The following is a 17,124-nucleotide window of genomic DNA, read 5'->3' as shown; positions in this document are numbered from 1 at the left end:
GTTTTGACCTGGCTGTGACCGACTCATCTCTCTCATCATGTTGTCAACACGGTGGAGCATCCAGGACTGTTTTGGCCTGGCTGTGACTGTCTCATCTCTCTCATCATGTTGTCAACACTGTGGAGCATCCAGGACTGTTTTGGCCTGGCTGTGACTGTCTCATCTCTCTCATCATGTTGTCAACACGGTGGAGCATCCAGGACTGTTTTGACCTGGCAGTGACCGTCTCATCTCTCTCATCATGTTGTCAACACGGTGGAGCATCCAGGACTGTTTTGGCCTGGCTGTGACTGTCTCATCTCTCTCATCATGTTGTCAACACGGTGGAGCATCCAGGACTGTTTTGACCTGGCAGTGACCGTCTCATCTCTCTCATCATGTTGTCAACCGGTGGAGCATCCAGGACTGTTTTGGCCTGGCTGTGACTGTCTCATCTCTCTCATCATGTTGTCAACACGGTGGAGCATCCAGGACTGTTTTGACCTGGCTGTGACTGTCTCATCTCTCTCATCATGTTGTCAACACGGTGGAGCAGCCAGGACTGTTTTGGCCTGGCTGTGAGAGTCTCATCTATCTCATCATGCTGTCAACACGGTGGAGCAGCCAGGACTGATTCGGCCTGGCTGTGACCGTCTCATCTCTCTCATCATGTTGTCAACACGGTGGAGCAGCAAGGGCTGATTTGGCCTGGCTGTGACCGTCTCATGTCTCTCATCATGTTGTCAACACGGTGGAGCAGCCAGGACTGATTCGGCCTGGCTGTGACCGTCTAATCACTCTCATCATGTTGTCAAAAGGCGTACTCACGTATATTTTTACACCTCCACCAGCAACAGATATTGGAGAAATCCACATCTGCAGAAATGCGTCCAGATGAGACCGGATTGCGCTAATCGTCTAAATGTGCGCAATTTTTCTAGAGTTAAATGCGGTTCGATCGAATCGCATCGGGATCTGAATGTAGTATTTTCGCCTGTCATCTAAATGGCCCTATTGTGACAGAGATGTGACAATCACAACCAGACTCTACACATGGAAAAGACCAATTAACAGGAACAATTGATTTCATTTTTAGGAAAAATCATTTATTCAATATCTAATCTATCAAAAACAACCAGCTATCAAATCCAAACAGCTGACATTATTATAACATTCAATTGTCATGTGGTTGGTAGGCGGAAGATGTCCCACTAGTATCCACAAGACATCACAAACTTGGTGGCTTCTGTTCGTGTCCAACCGACGAAGACAGGTCATGGAATGCTCAACACTCATTATCGTGAATATACATGTATACAAATATCTCATCATTGGATAACACCGCAGAGCCTCTCTATACTGAGGACACCCCTCTCAAAAGATAGGTGTCTTCATTACAAAGGTTACATGATTGTAAATGACAAATTTGGGACGAAAATCAGTCTCCTAAACTCAGACAATCAGTGTCCTGGTGGAAGAGGTTCCACCATGCCACTACTAATCAGCAATATCTATAATCAGAAACAGAGAAGAACTCCATTTTTCTACAATGAAGCCGGTTTAGGAGGTCAATGACCAAAGGTAACCAGATATATTCATAAAGTATCACAGTATCTACTTTTGATGCTATTGGTGAAGACTCATCAAAATCAAATCATGAATAAAATGACCAAAAAACGTCCAGGATCACAGTTATATGCAGATGGGACAATAACATGCAAGGGTTATGATAAGACAGAGTTTTGATGAGAGTTATACATTTACAGAATCATTATACCTGGGTGGAAATATATCACTGCGTTTATATCACAAGACACAATAGGACACAATAGTACAATAGTACACAACAAGACACAATAGGACCAATCTTGATGGCCTAGTGGTTAAGGTGTCCGCCTCGTGAACGGAAGGTCGAAGGTTCGAGGCCCGCTGGTAACCTCTTTTCGATGCGGCCGGTTGGTTAGCTGCCAGCTAGTTAAATACAGGGTTCAAACTGCCTTCTCACCAGGCGCATGGCATTAGAGATAGGGGTTTGGAAGTAAATAGTGTCTTATAAGCCAAAAAGCTGGTTGGCCCTTTCATTAGGGGTGACACTATAATAAATAAATTTTAATTTAATTTTATATCTCTGAAATAAATTCTACATACAACTGTACGGGTATAAATCTGTAAACAAGAAAATGAATACTATCTCTATAACCATACTCCTCATATTGTTCAACTATATGGTTATAATTGTTGGCATTACAGCAACTGGCTAAGAAGGTTTCATATTATCTTGAATGTATCACAGTTAAGAAGGAACTATTAATATCACAGCAAATGTTTGATTGATAACTGTTTGATCAAAATAGAGGAGACCGACTCAAAATGGGTTAGAATGATACCCGCACCGTAAACATTGGCACTTGGTCCGTTTACATTATCAATTCCTTTTTCATTCAGGGATATAAATTAGTGGCGGCCATCCATGATTTACAGAGCTCCCTCTATCAGGCAATTGATGACTCGACCAGCGGCAATCTTCTTGGTGTCCGCTCTCCATGGTCCTCATCCGAGGCAGGAGGCAGTGTCGTTCGTGGTTTTCGTTTCCTGGGTTTCTTATCAATAAGATGCTGCAACTGCTGGAGGACGATATCCATTTGTGCATTTTGGCGCTGCATGTGGTCATTCTGGTCAGCAAGTTTAAGCTCCAAGTGTTCAAACTTGATGTGTAGTTGCTCGAGCTCTTCTTTTGGATCAAAGCTGAAAGGATATAATGATATACTGAGCCATTCAGTCATCTGAAGTAGTCCACTGGCCATTTACTATACTGAGACTGGTCATTTCATAACACGAATCAAGTACAAACTAACACAATTCAATTTAAGAATCAATTCCAAAACTGTACTTCGGCACTGAAACCCTTCCATCTATCAACTCAGGCTATACCCAACAGTACTTCTGACTTTCAGTTGAAGCTTCCAATAAGAGGTGAACATGATTCACATACATCACTATGTCTTTGGAAACCAAAAGCAAATTGAATTTGACTGCTAGGAAGAAAAGCTCCATGACTCGAAAGGAAGGCAATATTTCAGTTGCTGAGTCAAACCCCGGGAGCAATTTTTATTCTCTTAATGTCACATTAGCCATGAGACCACAATCCTATCCAGAAACTCGCTGGTTTGTGTAAAGTGTGACCCTACAATGACCCTTTCCTGTTTCCAGCAATCCGTACGTGTCCTCAGTCTTGGCAGAAAGTCGAAGTCCAGTTATAAAGACTACTGTCTCTATACCACTCACTCACCCATAATCATACTCAGGCTCCTTGCTAGCTTTGCTTTCCACTGCTTTACCACCCGACTCGTCAAAAGCAATCTTTTCCTTCGGTGGGCGCTCCATGCCGATAACAACCTCCTTCACTTCTTCCACATCAGTTATGATCTTCTCAACCCTGAAGTGAGTTTACAAACATCAACTACAACAGCAACTTTTCTTTGCAAAAAACCTTCCTGCGTAGCATTCACAATAGTTCTTTCATAACTGGTTTTGTCAAGTGCACACACTGCAATTGTTGCGATAGGACAGGTCATTTTCCTGCATGACTGGTGGAGAGCATATCGTGCATCAATTATCCAATGGAAATGCCATGCCTCTCATATCCACATATCTAAGAGATATGAAAATGCCACACCTCTCATATCCACATATCTAAGAGATATGAAAATGCCACACCTCTCATATCCACATATTTAAGAGGTGCACAACCATCTTCGTTGTAATCCATGAGTTGTCTGGGATTTGTAAAAATGGTCAGAAGTGAGATGAGATGGCTGGGTGTGAATACTGCAAGAGTACATGTAGTTAACCAAAGTTGTTGTTGGAGTCTCAATCCTACCTTTCTCCAGTGTTAGTGAGCTTCAGGCTCATCTGATCTTTATCTTTCAGTTTGGCCTTGGCCAGGAATGCCTCCATGGCATGTTTCTCCAGCATGATCATCTGATGGCTCTTCTCCTTGCTGAAGTTCATTTCTGAAGGAAAGACGTTTCAATGTCGTACTCATATCCTCTTGTTTTAATATGTCTTCATCATAATCGTGTAACTGAATATGGAGTCTACCAGAGCAAATCCTGAGCCGACACGTATTAGATCTTCAGATGAATCATGAATACTTTCAGCTCATTACGCCATTGCTTACAAGGAATTGTGCGACAAAGACCATCAGCATTCAAGCCTATAGTTTCCTCTAGAACTTTCAGGACACCACAGGTCATCAGTGTCTACGACATCACAGGTCATCAATGTCTACGACATCACAGGTCATCAATGTCTACGACATCACAGGTCATCAATGTCTACGACATCACAGGTCATCAATGCCTACTTACTGAAGTCTGTGTTGTACATGGATGCTTTGGTTGCCCTACGATAGATATGCCTGCATACCCGATACACGTGACCAAAGATGATAATTGGGGCAGCCATTGCCGGGCGATCAAAATATTCGTGGATCAGGGCAAACCGATGGAAACGCCAGACAAGCTCCGAGTTTTCTTGCACCATTTGGAATGTGTAACTGAAAGAGAAATATTCTGTAAGTCTCTCCACACAGATTTGACCTGTGATAGAGCTGACGATGCTGAAATCTTGATATCACAAGTATGGAAAGAACTTCTGCGCATGCACCTACCTAGAAAATCAAGTTGAAGGAGGATGAAGATTAAGAACATTGGATTGGCGCTTTTGAATCGACCTGCTTATTGGGGTCTATAAGCCACCATCTGGGAACTGTAATAACGTACCTGAACATGGCAATGAGAAGATTCAGCAGTAGGATGTTGGTCATGATCATGTATATGATGAACAGGACGATAGCCACACTGTTGAACTCTGGGCATTGTTGGATTGTGGGGTCGTTCTTCCAAACATTGTGATCTCTTGAACATATGTCTGTCGTGTTGTCATATTTTGCTGGAATGAAACATGGTTTATGAGTGATACATGTAGATACATGCATTGATATGCAGTGTTTTCAACGCATCTTGCATTAACTGTAGTGGCAAGTATAACTTCCTTTTAAGACTGATGTGTTTTACCACCAGGGTAGCACAGGACAGGATTGCCCAACAAATCCATTGGCTGGAACTCCCAAAACGGCCTTTCTGACTGAAACAGATGCTTGACGTGGAAAATGGTAAATTCTGTGTTCACTCCTTGACAGGTTATTTCATTATGGAACATGGTGTTTGCCAAGCCATCCATCTCCTCGAATTGATAATCATTGTCCTCACCTTCGACGTTTTCGAGGAAGAGTTCTCCATACATCTGGAAGTATGGCAAGTAGAGCACATTCTTGAGAAGAAGCCAGTCTGATGCAGCATTTGGGTAGAGCAATGCATGACTGGCCACACCGTAGGATAAGATGAACACGAGGAGAATGATGACGAAGAACATCAAGTCCACCATCTGCAAATGACAAGTGCATAGAGCAGAGTCATTCATTGTACAGTTCAGTTGTTGTTCAGTTACAGTGACTGAATCCATACCCCAAAAGTTTGCGGCAATGCAGCATCAGATGGTGCAAATTTCTGGTTCCCTAACACAGCCACATTTTTCCATTCTTTAACATGACATTGAACCCTACCTCACACCCAACTCTTCATCTGTGACAAGAGGACAGACCTTGTCTGACACTACCTCACACCCAACTCTTCATCTGTGACAAGAGGACAGGCCTTGTCTGACACTACCTCACACCCAACTCTTCATCTGTGACAAGAGGACAGGTCTTGTCTGACACTACCTCACACCCAACTCTTCATCTGTGACAAGAGGACAGGCCTTGTCTGACACCAACAATCACTCACCATTTTCCTGATCATGATGACCTTCGGACCAATATCCTTATGGAAGAAGAACATCTGCATGAATCTGAGGAACGATAGTGACAGGCTCACAGCATACATATTCCGAGCGTAATAGATCTCCTGTGGCTGGAGACTGAAGCGTAGAATCATCGCCGTCACGAAGATCACATAGATGAGGAGATCAAATTTGTTCCAGACGCTCACAAACCACCCGCTCACCTTCCGTTGGACGGAATGCGGATCTCTTGTGAAGACCTGAAGTTGAGAAATAGAAAGCATGAACCACATTCTTTTCAGAAATTTTCGTGAATTGTGACTAGCATATTTGGTGTAGCGACTCGCTCCTTGGATTGCTGGCAACAATGTTTTGTTTATTGAAATCAATCCCTTTGTTCCTTTTCATAAACACACAGCCAGATTTTAATAAACACTGTCAACATTTTGTGAACAAGCTGTACTATTAATTGACCTTCAACATATTGTGACACAAACACATGCCCCAATAGAGTGATTTTGGATTTGAGGTATTGAGTGAAATATTCATGCAAGCGGGAACACTTAGCCCAGAAAAAGAAAGTGACTCACCAAATTGTACAGATCAGCTTGCTAAAGTGTATTAATTAGAGTTAGTTTTTTCTTTCTCCAGACTTTAATACCTTGTTAAAAAACATAATAGTTGTAGTTGTTTTTCAGATGGAATGAAGAAGCAATGCAAAAGGAACAAAGTTAGTGTATCACCAAAAAGTCAGCATTAAACTGAACCGGTGAGTCTGTTACTGGCTACGTAGTCCTTAGAGGTTGAACAGAGTGTTAAGATTTCTTAATTGAAGAGATTCTAATGATCAACTTACCTGCCTAAACTCCTCACCGATGAGTGTGAATGTCCAGCCGATGGTGAAGAGCTCATAGACACTTGGAGAACCATTCGGGAAGTCATACGGGTAGAAGTTAGTCAACAAGAAGTAACTGAACAACCCAAGGTAGACAAGCTGAGAGAGCTGAAATATGACAAGTTGGTGAAATCGTTACTGAAAATTAGAAAAGTGCTGTGAAAAAAGAAGCAGTTTATATCCTTTTCAAACACAGCTTGAAGAGTGTGCATGAATCCTTCCTCCTCCACGCTCTCAACATTCACGTTACCTAGGAAACGACAACAATAATCAACCACGTCGCCTTCTTTTGGGTTTCTCTATATGAGTTATTGGTGATAAGAGTGGTTAGAAGGTATGACGCCGAGTCATTCAGGAGCAGTTAAGGGTTACTCATTCACCAATGTACCTCCTGTATGTTTTCTTTACCCTGGCATAGACACTAATGTACAATGTTACATCTCACCCATAAAAGTCAAGTGACAAAGCTAAGGTCATCAAAAATGTTATCGTGTGGGGTTTCTAGACCACATTATCTAGGTAGCCTAGCACCTCAGACCATGCCTATCACTGTCACTACTATAACCCTAACCTTTGAAAGTACATGTGACGAACTTACAAATGCATAGATGAACTTGGTAATGGGGGCGGTGTAGAAGTAATAGATTGCACGGTGTAACCCGATTGTTCCCGGTGATGTTCCCGTCAGTCCAACATGGAACACCTTGCCCTTTCGCACTTGTTTACTTTTCTTATTTTTCTCGACGTCCTTCCCGGGTGTAACTTTGTTGCGATCAACTTCTGACCTGGTTCTGGACTGAGCTGATTCTGTCGGAGCAAACTGGATCCAGCATATAATAATAGGTATCACTGTGGAGATCAAAATCTGGAAGAAGGAAGATTATTCACAGTGAAAGATCAGACAAGGCATTGGACAGGGACCTGCAGTTCACAGCCCAACTTGCCAGGAGCTATTGCTGTTTTGGCCCCAGGACTTCGAATTTTACATGGACACCACTGAAAAGCTAAGGCTGAAGCCGACCTGCCTCAGCTTTCACAGGCCATTGAGAGTCCAAGACTGTACCACAAAGCCAAACAGAAAACAGCCTGACCAAAGGATCAAGATGTCAATGAAGGCGGTGGCTAGGCAGCCAATGAGTCCATTTGGAAGAGGCCCGACCAAGGAAAGTTGGTAAAGTTTCTAATCAATTGCTTAGCAAAGACAGACATCACAAGGAGTCGAAAGGATTTCACCTACCTTCCAAACGGAAGTGTACAGAGCCATATTTCCCTTCCATATGCGGTTAAGATGTGTCTGACAGGCCGTATGTCCCATGAACTCCATGTGTTCACCAGTATCAGCCAGGTTAAGACACGTTGTCCCACCCCAGCTATCAATGGTACGGATGAGGACACAGTGTGTAAGGCGCTTGTCCATGTTATAACACTCAGACAGCGCACCAATCGCAAACTTCTCATAATCTCTGAAATAAAAGAATCTAATACATCAAAGTACACACAAAACATTCTTGTCTAATTCATCCGTAAGTAACTAGAATATGTAACTACCAAATTTGAACTGGCAGAAAGAACACTTTCAGCATGATGAGAGGGTTGATGCTTAGCAAAGTGACTGCACTATTATAATTGCTGGCTGGGTCTAGCTGCAGAGACTTACTTTGAGTGCTTCAGGTAATCTGCAGAAAGGTCGATTTCTTCCATGGCCGCTGCTTCATGGGACAACGCTTTCAACATGGACGCTGCAATCAGGGCACTTCCTGCAAACAAACAAGTTATGGTGAACCAGAGAAAGGATGTTACTGCGAGTATCACTGTCTGTCTCATCAGCTCATTGATCCTCAGTGTCAGTCACAATCGACAAGAGCGAGAGTAGGCATTGTTACAACCCAACTTGTGGTTTCTGAACAATCAACAACAACTCAAAAGCATGAAAATGTTGAATGGTCCCAAACTCTCTAATTCTGCCTTCTTTCGTCTCACCCATCCACTTGAGTAAACACTATTTTGAATGAAGTGCAATCACTAGGCTAGCAGGTGCTGTTACTAGTGTATACAAGCATTATGGTCCTTTGGGAAATGTCCCAAAAAACCTCTCTACCATCTGTCGCTGAAGAGTACCAAAGGAACACAGCAAGTGTTGGATTGCTCCTCTTACAAAGCGGACCCCCTCTACCATCTGTTGCTGAAGAGTACCAAAGGAACACAGCAAGTGTTGGATTGCTCCTCTTTCAAAGCGGTGTCCCAAAAGAACATCAATACAAGGGAAGACCACAGGACAGGTACTCACCAACATGATTTTTCCCCTGTCTCCAGAACTGAAGAGCCAGTTCTCGGCGGTTGAGTAAGACGGCCCAGATGAACAGCTCGCGCTCAGGGTTGGAGAAATCCTGTGGTTTCCTGATACGTTTTCTTCTTGGTGACTGACCACTCAGTTGGATAGCTAAAAGGAAACAAGAGAACTCTCCAAATATGTCTTGGTGACTCAAGAGACCATGTCAAACACCTCATCAGCATGCAAAGTTTGAAACTTCCTAAGTTAATACCAAGGGACACACGAAGCAGCATCCATTGAGCTGAAATGTGGACCTAAAACCTCATTGATACTCATTGCAGACTTGAGGAGAGGAAAACTACAAGCAGACTAATCCCTGTCAATTTGTGACAAAACTTGTCAGAAAGAGGCCACATGTCCAGATGAACGTCTTGACCGCCCAATTATAGTCCGAAGTCTAACAGAACCTATTTGTTCAAATATTGCTCACCACTTCCATAATTCTCCACCACAAACGCTGATGCACTCTTTCTGACACTGCTCTCAGAAGACTGGTGATTACTCTCCTTCTCGGAGTAGGACTGATCGTCTGGTAGTACTATATCCACCTCTGAGTTGAACTTCACGTAGGACACTTCAAACTCCTTGCCTGGAAAAATAAATTCTCTGATGAAGTCATTTCCTTGAACACATTAGAGACGTAGGATAATTTATGTGGTTTGAGAGTGAAACCTGAGAGACTTCACCATTGATGAACAAGAGATTAGAAAGCCTCTACTTACCCTCATACATGTTAGGGTACTGGTCTCCTACCAGATGACGGAAGACTTTCCCGATGATGAACAACAGATTAGAAAGCCTCTACTTACCCTCATACATGTTGGGGTACTGGTCTCCTACCAGATGACGGAAGACTTTCCCGATGATGAACAACAGATTAGAAAGCCTCTACTTACCCTCATACATGTTGGGGTACTGGTCTCCTACCAGATGACGGAAGACTTTCCCGATGATGAACAACAGATTAGAAAGCCTCTACTTACCCTCATACATGTTAGGGTACTGGTCTCCTACCAGATGACAGAAGACTTTCCCGATGATGAACAACAGATTAGAAAGCCTCTACTTACCCTCATACATGTTAGGGTACTGGTCTCCTACCAGATGATGGAAGACTTTCCCGATGATGAACAACAGATTAGAAAGCCTCTACTTACCCTCATACATGTTGGGGTACTGGTCTCCTACCAGATGACGGAAGACTTTCCCGATGATGAACAACAGATTAGAAAGCCTCTACTTACCCTCATACATGTTAGGGTACTGGTCTCCTACCAGATGACGGAAGACTTTCCCGATGATGAACAACAGATTAGAAAGCCTCTACTTACCCTTATACATGTTGGGGTACTGGTCTCCTACCAGATGACGGAAGACTTTCCCGATGATGTACAACAGATTAGAAAGCCTCTACTTACCCTCATACATGTTAGGGTACTGGTCTCCTACCAGATGACGGAAGACTTTCCCGATGATGAACAACAGATTAGAAAGCCTCTACTTACCCTTATACATGTTGGGGTACTGGTCTCCCACCAGATGACGGAAGACTTTCCCGATGATGAACAACAGATTAGAAAGCCTCTACTTACCCTTATACATGTTGGGGTACTGGTCTCCTACCAGATGACGGAAGACTTTCCCGATGATGTACAACAGATTAGAAAGCCTCTACTTACCCTCATACATGTTGGGGTACTGGTCTCCTACCAGATGACGGAAGACTTTCCCGATGATGAACAACAGATTAGAAAGCCTCTACTTACCCTCATACATGTTGGGGTACTGGTCTCCTACCAGATGAGGGAAGACTTTCCCGATGATGTACAACAGATTAGAAAGCCTCTACTTACCCTCATACATGTTGGGGTACTGGTCTCCTACCAGATGACGGAAGACTTTCCCGATGATGTACAAGAGATTGGGAAGCTCTTTCATCTCCTTATTGTTGTAACAGAAACACAAGTGGAACTTGAGAGTGTTCTGCACCTCCCTGATGAGATTCTTTAACAATGTTCTGCTGGAGCCCGAATGCCTGTCACAAAGAACCTTGTGGTACAAATCACGAAGTCGTCGGACTGACACAAACTTCCTCATCTCAACTCCAACATCCAGGAAAAGTTGCACAAAGTCAACACGATTCTGAACAAGGGCAATGAACATAGCATCGTATAACTTGTTTGTTTGTTGCTTCCAGTGTTTCATGTTCTCTGGTTGGAAGATCTGTGCTCTGGCTATATCACACCTATTCCAAGCCAGGGCCAGGTTCAGTTGGGTCGACGCATGCGATTTGTTTGCTGCAAGTGGAATGGGGAAAGTATTTAAACAGTACAATTCAAAGTGAGCTATCATGGCACTGGGGTGGAATGAGGTGTTTTCCTGTGCATAAGCAGCTGCTATATCATGTATGTCACCATTGAGAGCTGCTTATGCCACCAAATGAGATATCCTCGTCAGGACTTTTGTCTACATGTTCAGGCATATTCACATTGGCTCTACTCTACATCGAACTGATAAGAAGACAATTTTAATGAATTTGTAAAAGCTTAAAATACCTTTCAACAGAGCATGGATAATAGCTTTGTCAATGTCTTTAGGATCCGAGTCTGTGTCAAGTTGGAAGACAGACACAAGTCTCCTTTCCCTCAAACAGTCCTTGGCCAAGTCCACACATTTATCAATCTTCATCACTTTACTGGCCTCGGTCTCCCTGCTCCAGTCAAGATTCCTCTCCGCTTTGAATTTCATGATATCGTCAAAATGTTCTGGGAAAATGGTCTCATCCTCATTGGCGATGTTTCTGGTGATCTTGTAAGCATAAGCCAGGTAGTCAGCAGCCCTGCCTGATCCCTCGAATGCTACGATGGGGATGTTGTTCTTGATGGCTGCTGCTGCAGATTCAATACTACTCATACCTCCTTCAAGGACGAGGAGAACAACGGGAACATTCACACCTGCAAAACACAATCGACATATTATCAGCCGACATGAAGGCCACAAGTAGCCATTTTCATGACTATGGTGGTTAGCTGTGCATCTTGGGTAAAAACAGTAGGACTGCAGTACATGTTTTGTCATGTTGAAGATTCGGTCTCAATTTACTTGTAGGCTGTTGTTGATGGGTACATCAGTGATTGCTACAGCCGGTGATTCATGACGATAACTCACTCTGATTTTCTCCAACTTGGGTCTCCATTTTCTCTGCGATGAACGTTTCCAGAGCAGCTCTGAACCCGATCTCCACACCGTACTTCTTCTCGGTGCCATTATCGACCAGGATGAAATGTGTGTGGTTGTGATCAAGGGGTGCTGTGTGCCGCACACCACGGAGATCCTCAATGCTGTAAGAGCAAGGGAATGCACCTTCATTCTGAAAAAAATCAACACTTTAAGTTCCAAATCATCTATTTGTACTAGTGAAACTTTTTCAGCATTCAAAATCTTCGAGATCCAACCTAGACAGTGTCACTCCATTTTCGGTAACATAGTTGGCTGTCCTGAGGAGTTGTGACATTGAGTCACAGTGTCGTCCTTTGTCTCTGATGCTGTTTACATATGGTAGGTTGCACTGAACTGAAAGGATCATTTTCTAGGCAAAGGGAGCCCTTTAAATACTTGTAGGTCTTATAATGCTTACCTCATCACCCTCAAGTGCCTCTTTGTTATCAATGTACCCCCAGGTTGCTACCCCCAGAGCAACCACTTTCTGGTTTAGTCCACCAGAACTCATCACATTCTCCCTCACGGCTTCACCGACTAGTTTCATCACGCCTGCAGACATTCCACCGGTGATGATCCAAGCACCTGCAAGCAGAGCATAGTTAGTGTCTGACATGTCCAGGTGGAGAATGAAAGGACATGGTCTATGCAGACTCAAACAATTCCTGACGATGAAACACCTCAAAAAGATATGATTATACATTACATTTGTTTTTTCAATGAGCTCCACCATCACATATGCATAAAGAGTTCTTACCGGTTGTACTAGCAGCGGTCATGAGACCCTTCTTGAATGTTGTCAGCAGCCTCTGTTTTATGTTGAAGTTCTTATTGCCACCAGTGACAGAGATCAGGAGCCTGGGCGGAGGCAGGTTCCAACCATTTGTCAAAAGTTCCCAGAGTGCCTCAAAGTCCACTTGGTAGTCAGCCCGAATATACTGCAAAAAATACAAATCACCTCAAAATTTATTGAGCTGTACACATCATAGGGCTCCAATTAACCAAGGCCACCAAAGTCATGGTAGCCGGTGTCCTTCAAAATGGCCTTGTCCTCCTGAAATTTTCTTTTAAATTTTCCACTTTCCAGCATGACTCTCTCTCTAAAATGGAGTACCCTGATAACTTCTTTAATTGGTGGCCTGACTTGGCCAGTCAAGTTTCAGAAACATGGTTGGTTTTGAAGTCCATGTTTCGAAACTGCTTCCACTGTTTTTTGTAGAAAGCCAGCATGCATGACTTGCCGGTTGGTGTATAAGATATCATAATACTCTTTCCAAACAAATATCGAAAATACTCACAGGCACTGTCACATCGAATTCTCGTCCGAAACCATTGAATTCTATTTCTCCAAATGAATCTGGTTTAACCTCGACCGTGTGCGTGTCAGGATGCCATGTTTCCCGACCGCGGAAGTGATCGTTCTCAAATATCACCACGTCCTCATAACTGTGCCAGTCTTTGTGACGACCACAGGCACAATGCTCCCTGAACAAATATACATTCAAAATACAGATGCCATGTCTCATATTTTAAGGTTGTCTTCTTCTTCATGTAAGACTAGCCCCTTCCCGAAGCTCTTGAATCAGCGTAAAAGACTTTAAAAAACTTTTGAACTTTTGCTCGGGATTGGGATCTGAGAGTCTTTGCCACAGTGGAAGCGCATCTGACTTGTGATCAGGAGGTCATGGGTTTGAGGCTCTGCCAGTGACACTTCAACTGGCCTTATATGGCAAGTGTATATCACAGTACGCGAGCGCCTTGATTTCTAAAGAGAAGTTCTGGATTAGACAATTAAGGACTGAATGTAATGCTCTTTGAGACTGTTGTACAGTTTAAAGCTCTATATATTTAGAGAACTTACATTTCAACCCTTGAAAAACCCTGTACATTGCAAGTCTGGTTTCCAGCACTCTTTCCACCCCATGCCTGACTTGGCCCCTAAATCAACTACAGATATAGTCACGAGTTGACGCTCCACTATACTTACTTGTTCTTGGGATCACTGACATAGCGGCAGCACATTCGATGGGTGAAGTTCTTGGAGACATACTCCTTGAAGTATTCCTGAAAACACACAACATATGTAATTCTGTCTGGGGAATACCTATCACATTCATACCATAATGGAAGCAAAGCCACTTCTCAAACTCAAATCTGGCCAATTCATGGAGCCTGGGACAAGTTTTACTTAAAAATAACTGATAACATTACATTTTGTAGTATGCCTGCTCCATGTCTTTTTCTCCTCAACAACAGTAGTGAGGAAGAATTTTGAATAACTCTCTCCCCATCAGCCGGTAATGTCATCCTAACATTGAATGATGAGCCTGCAAAATTTCAATTTACCTTGTTCACATCAAAGTTCTTTTGGTTTTTCAACAGGGCTTCCCTCGAGTCACACCGATGCTTTGGAGCGCCTGAGAAACTGCCACCTTTTGAATTCCTCGGCATGTGCAAAGAAGGTCGTTTAGGAACCAGGCTCGATTCACCCAATTTATGGCCACTTTCATGCACAGCCAATGGATCAGACTTCATGATAGCATTTGTTCCCGATTCCTCATTTTCCAGGCCAAACCCGGTCGAATTGGACGGCGGACTGACCAACAACCCAGGCACCGGTCCGCCATCGTTCCGATCATGTGGAGATGGTGAATAACTTCGATTCAGATTACCAAAACTTTGATCAATAACTGGCTCGCCTTCAACTGTTTTCCGCCGCCTGACCCGTTTACGCTGTCGGTTGTGTTTTGATCCGATCTCATGTTCATCCTGATCGCCAGGAGAAACTGACTCATCGTGTGAACCGGTGTTTAATCCGTCACGCCATTGTTCAATTTGGCTGTTACGGTCGTCAACATTTGTATGGAAACCTCTCACAGCCTCTTCCGTGAGTGGGAACTCGTCCGACGGCTGCCGAACACCTTGACTATAACGGTTAGACATGACTCAAGTCAACCTTCAGCAGTTCTTGTTCATTTTGTTCTGTAAGGAAAGGAAACTGATTGACATGAATACCAATAGCAGAGGGTACAGGTGTTTTAAAGCAATAACAGGAAAACTAAAATAGTCTGGAATAAGTGACCTGTGTGGCCAATAAGCCACCATGACGTGGTCCAGGTCCAGGTTCAGGAAGACTCGAGACATGAGACGAGACATGCGAGAGGACATGGGTACAGGTACTGGTAGGTATAGTCTCTAGTGCCCTTCCCCACCAGTTTGGTCTAAACATACTTATAGTAGCACCAGAAGTTCTCAACCGTATCACTAAGTATGAAATATAACAAACGAAAGTTGGGATATAGTAGATCACTCACTGACTTAGGCACTCTCTTTGACTATGTGTAGGCCTATACATTGTATCTAGTAGGGCTATTTTTACGAGTGGAAAATGCTCAAACAATCAGTCGAGTGCGAAGACGAATGACCTATTTCTGTCAACCAAACATATTTGTGGTATTTGATCGTTGATGTATTTCGGTTTTTTTACTGTGTGATATGATTACTGAATGCGCTTACATTCATGACAATTATTGGGGTTCTTTCAGACCAAAAATTGTTTACACCGGCAGCCATTTTGTAACCTGGGTCAGATGCTGCCTCCTGTCGACAAGAGGAGGTAACAGCACGTTTTGCTCCCAGGCGTTTCGCTCCCTGGGACTTTTTGCTTTTTTCTGATTAGGGCAGCCAAACGGCCCGATCTTGGCCCAACGTTGGCACAGAATATCGCCTGAAACTTGGCTGGAGTCTGGCAAAGAAACATAGGCCTCTATGAAGCACTTCCTGAACAGAGTCTTGTCCTTCTCGAGAACAACTAAGCATGATCAGGTAACATATGGCGTTTCCAACGAAATCGTCATTGGAGCGTATGACCAAGGCTATTTAGTTTTGAACGTTATTCACAAATAAAATTCCTTTCTTTTTTATTAACCAACCAATGAATTCATTAACATCAAAATATGTGCACTTGTGAGGAGGATAAGGAATTGAGAGAACAGTGCGGCAATAAGTGTTTGCTGAGATAAGCTTGCAAGAAAATGTCGCCATTCAGCATACCTAAACCATGGAATTCTTGAGTTGGTCAGAGTATTGTCACTATTCATCAGCTTCTCTGTGCGGACCAGTGTCGCAGTAAAACCTTGTCACGAACACTGATATCGTCTCGAACTGCGACCGCGGCCTATGAATTCGAGTCTTGTCAAGGTCTGCACCCGCCCTGGTGCCAGTAGTTTGATCTCGGCACACATCTGGGTGATATCTTGTGTGCATCCCATGTGTTGCTTTGATGTCACGACAGGATTTGGTGAAACTGAGGAGTGAGACCTTATCTCACATTTATCATTGGAAAGCCAACTGAAACCCTGAATGAAATTATAGTTGACAGGCGTCTGGATAGAGTGCTTGCATGAATCCGTCGTTGGAGCATTTTTAAACGGTAGCTTGGGGGAAATTGGCCCAGCTACTTGCTGTAATCCGAGTGTGGTTTGGGACGGACGTGTTGCCGTACTAAGCGCTTCTTCTTCTTCTTGAGGGTTGTTTCACTGAATCCAATTGAACGGACAGAAATCAATGAAACGAAAACGAAATAAGAACTTGCGTTTCGAATGATTTTTCTGCTAAATGAATTCATATTTCAACGATAGGACAAAGTTGGTTTCAGTTTAGTTTTCACGAGCATTTGACAATTCTATCTATGAAAAACGGACGTCTAGCATTGGCGCTGGCCTTTGATCACATGATTAGGGTACATTGTTAAGGTACTTTCAACTGTCCAGTGTCTTCATTGTTGGAGTCACTAGAGTTAGCTGCTCTTCGAATGATAATGGTCAATTACAGTGGACAAGCCACAAGGGTATAT

The 17,124-nt window shown here is 43.3% G+C and overlaps 1 protein-coding gene across 2 annotated transcripts; it reads right to left on the bottom strand.

Moving 5' to 3' along the window:
* Nucleotides 1–1,081: 1,081 nt before the first annotated feature.
* LOC135483178 (transient receptor potential cation channel subfamily M member-like 2) lies at nt 1,082–15,848 on the bottom strand. Of its 2 annotated transcripts, none has more exons than XM_064763816.1 (22): nt 15,786–15,848; nt 14,616–15,251; nt 14,257–14,333; nt 13,568–13,754; nt 13,027–13,207; nt 12,688–12,854; nt 12,219–12,420; nt 11,606–12,004; nt 10,904–11,347; nt 9,481–9,639; nt 9,006–9,158; nt 8,376–8,475; nt 7,956–8,181; nt 7,317–7,583; nt 6,680–6,826; nt 5,829–6,083; nt 5,253–5,427; nt 4,764–4,932; nt 4,350–4,537; nt 3,860–3,992; nt 3,269–3,415; nt 1,082–2,724 (listed from the first exon to the last, which is right to left on the bottom strand). In XM_064763816.1, the coding sequence occupies exons 2-22, from the start codon at nt 15,210–15,212 to the stop codon at nt 2,472–2,474; spliced, it is 4,626 nt and encodes a 1,541-aa protein (XP_064619886.1). In that variant the 5' UTR covers nt 15,213–15,251; nt 15,786–15,848; the 3' UTR covers nt 1,082–2,471. The 2 variants fall into 2 exon arrangements, with proteins under 2 accessions (XP_064619886.1, XP_064619895.1); XM_064763825.1 differs by lacking the exon at nt 15,786–15,848 and adding an exon at nt 15,501–15,572.
* Nucleotides 15,849–17,124: the final 1,276 nt, after the last annotated feature.

Source organism: Lineus longissimus, chromosome 1 (genome assembly GCF_910592395.1).
Source record: "Lineus longissimus chromosome 1, tnLinLong1.2, whole genome shotgun sequence".
In the NCBI taxonomy this organism is placed as follows: Eukaryota; Metazoa; Nemertea; class Pilidiophora; order Heteronemertea; family Lineidae; genus Lineus; species Lineus longissimus.
Note: the sequence above shows the minus strand (reverse complement) of the source record. Positions and strands in the feature narration are given on the sequence as shown.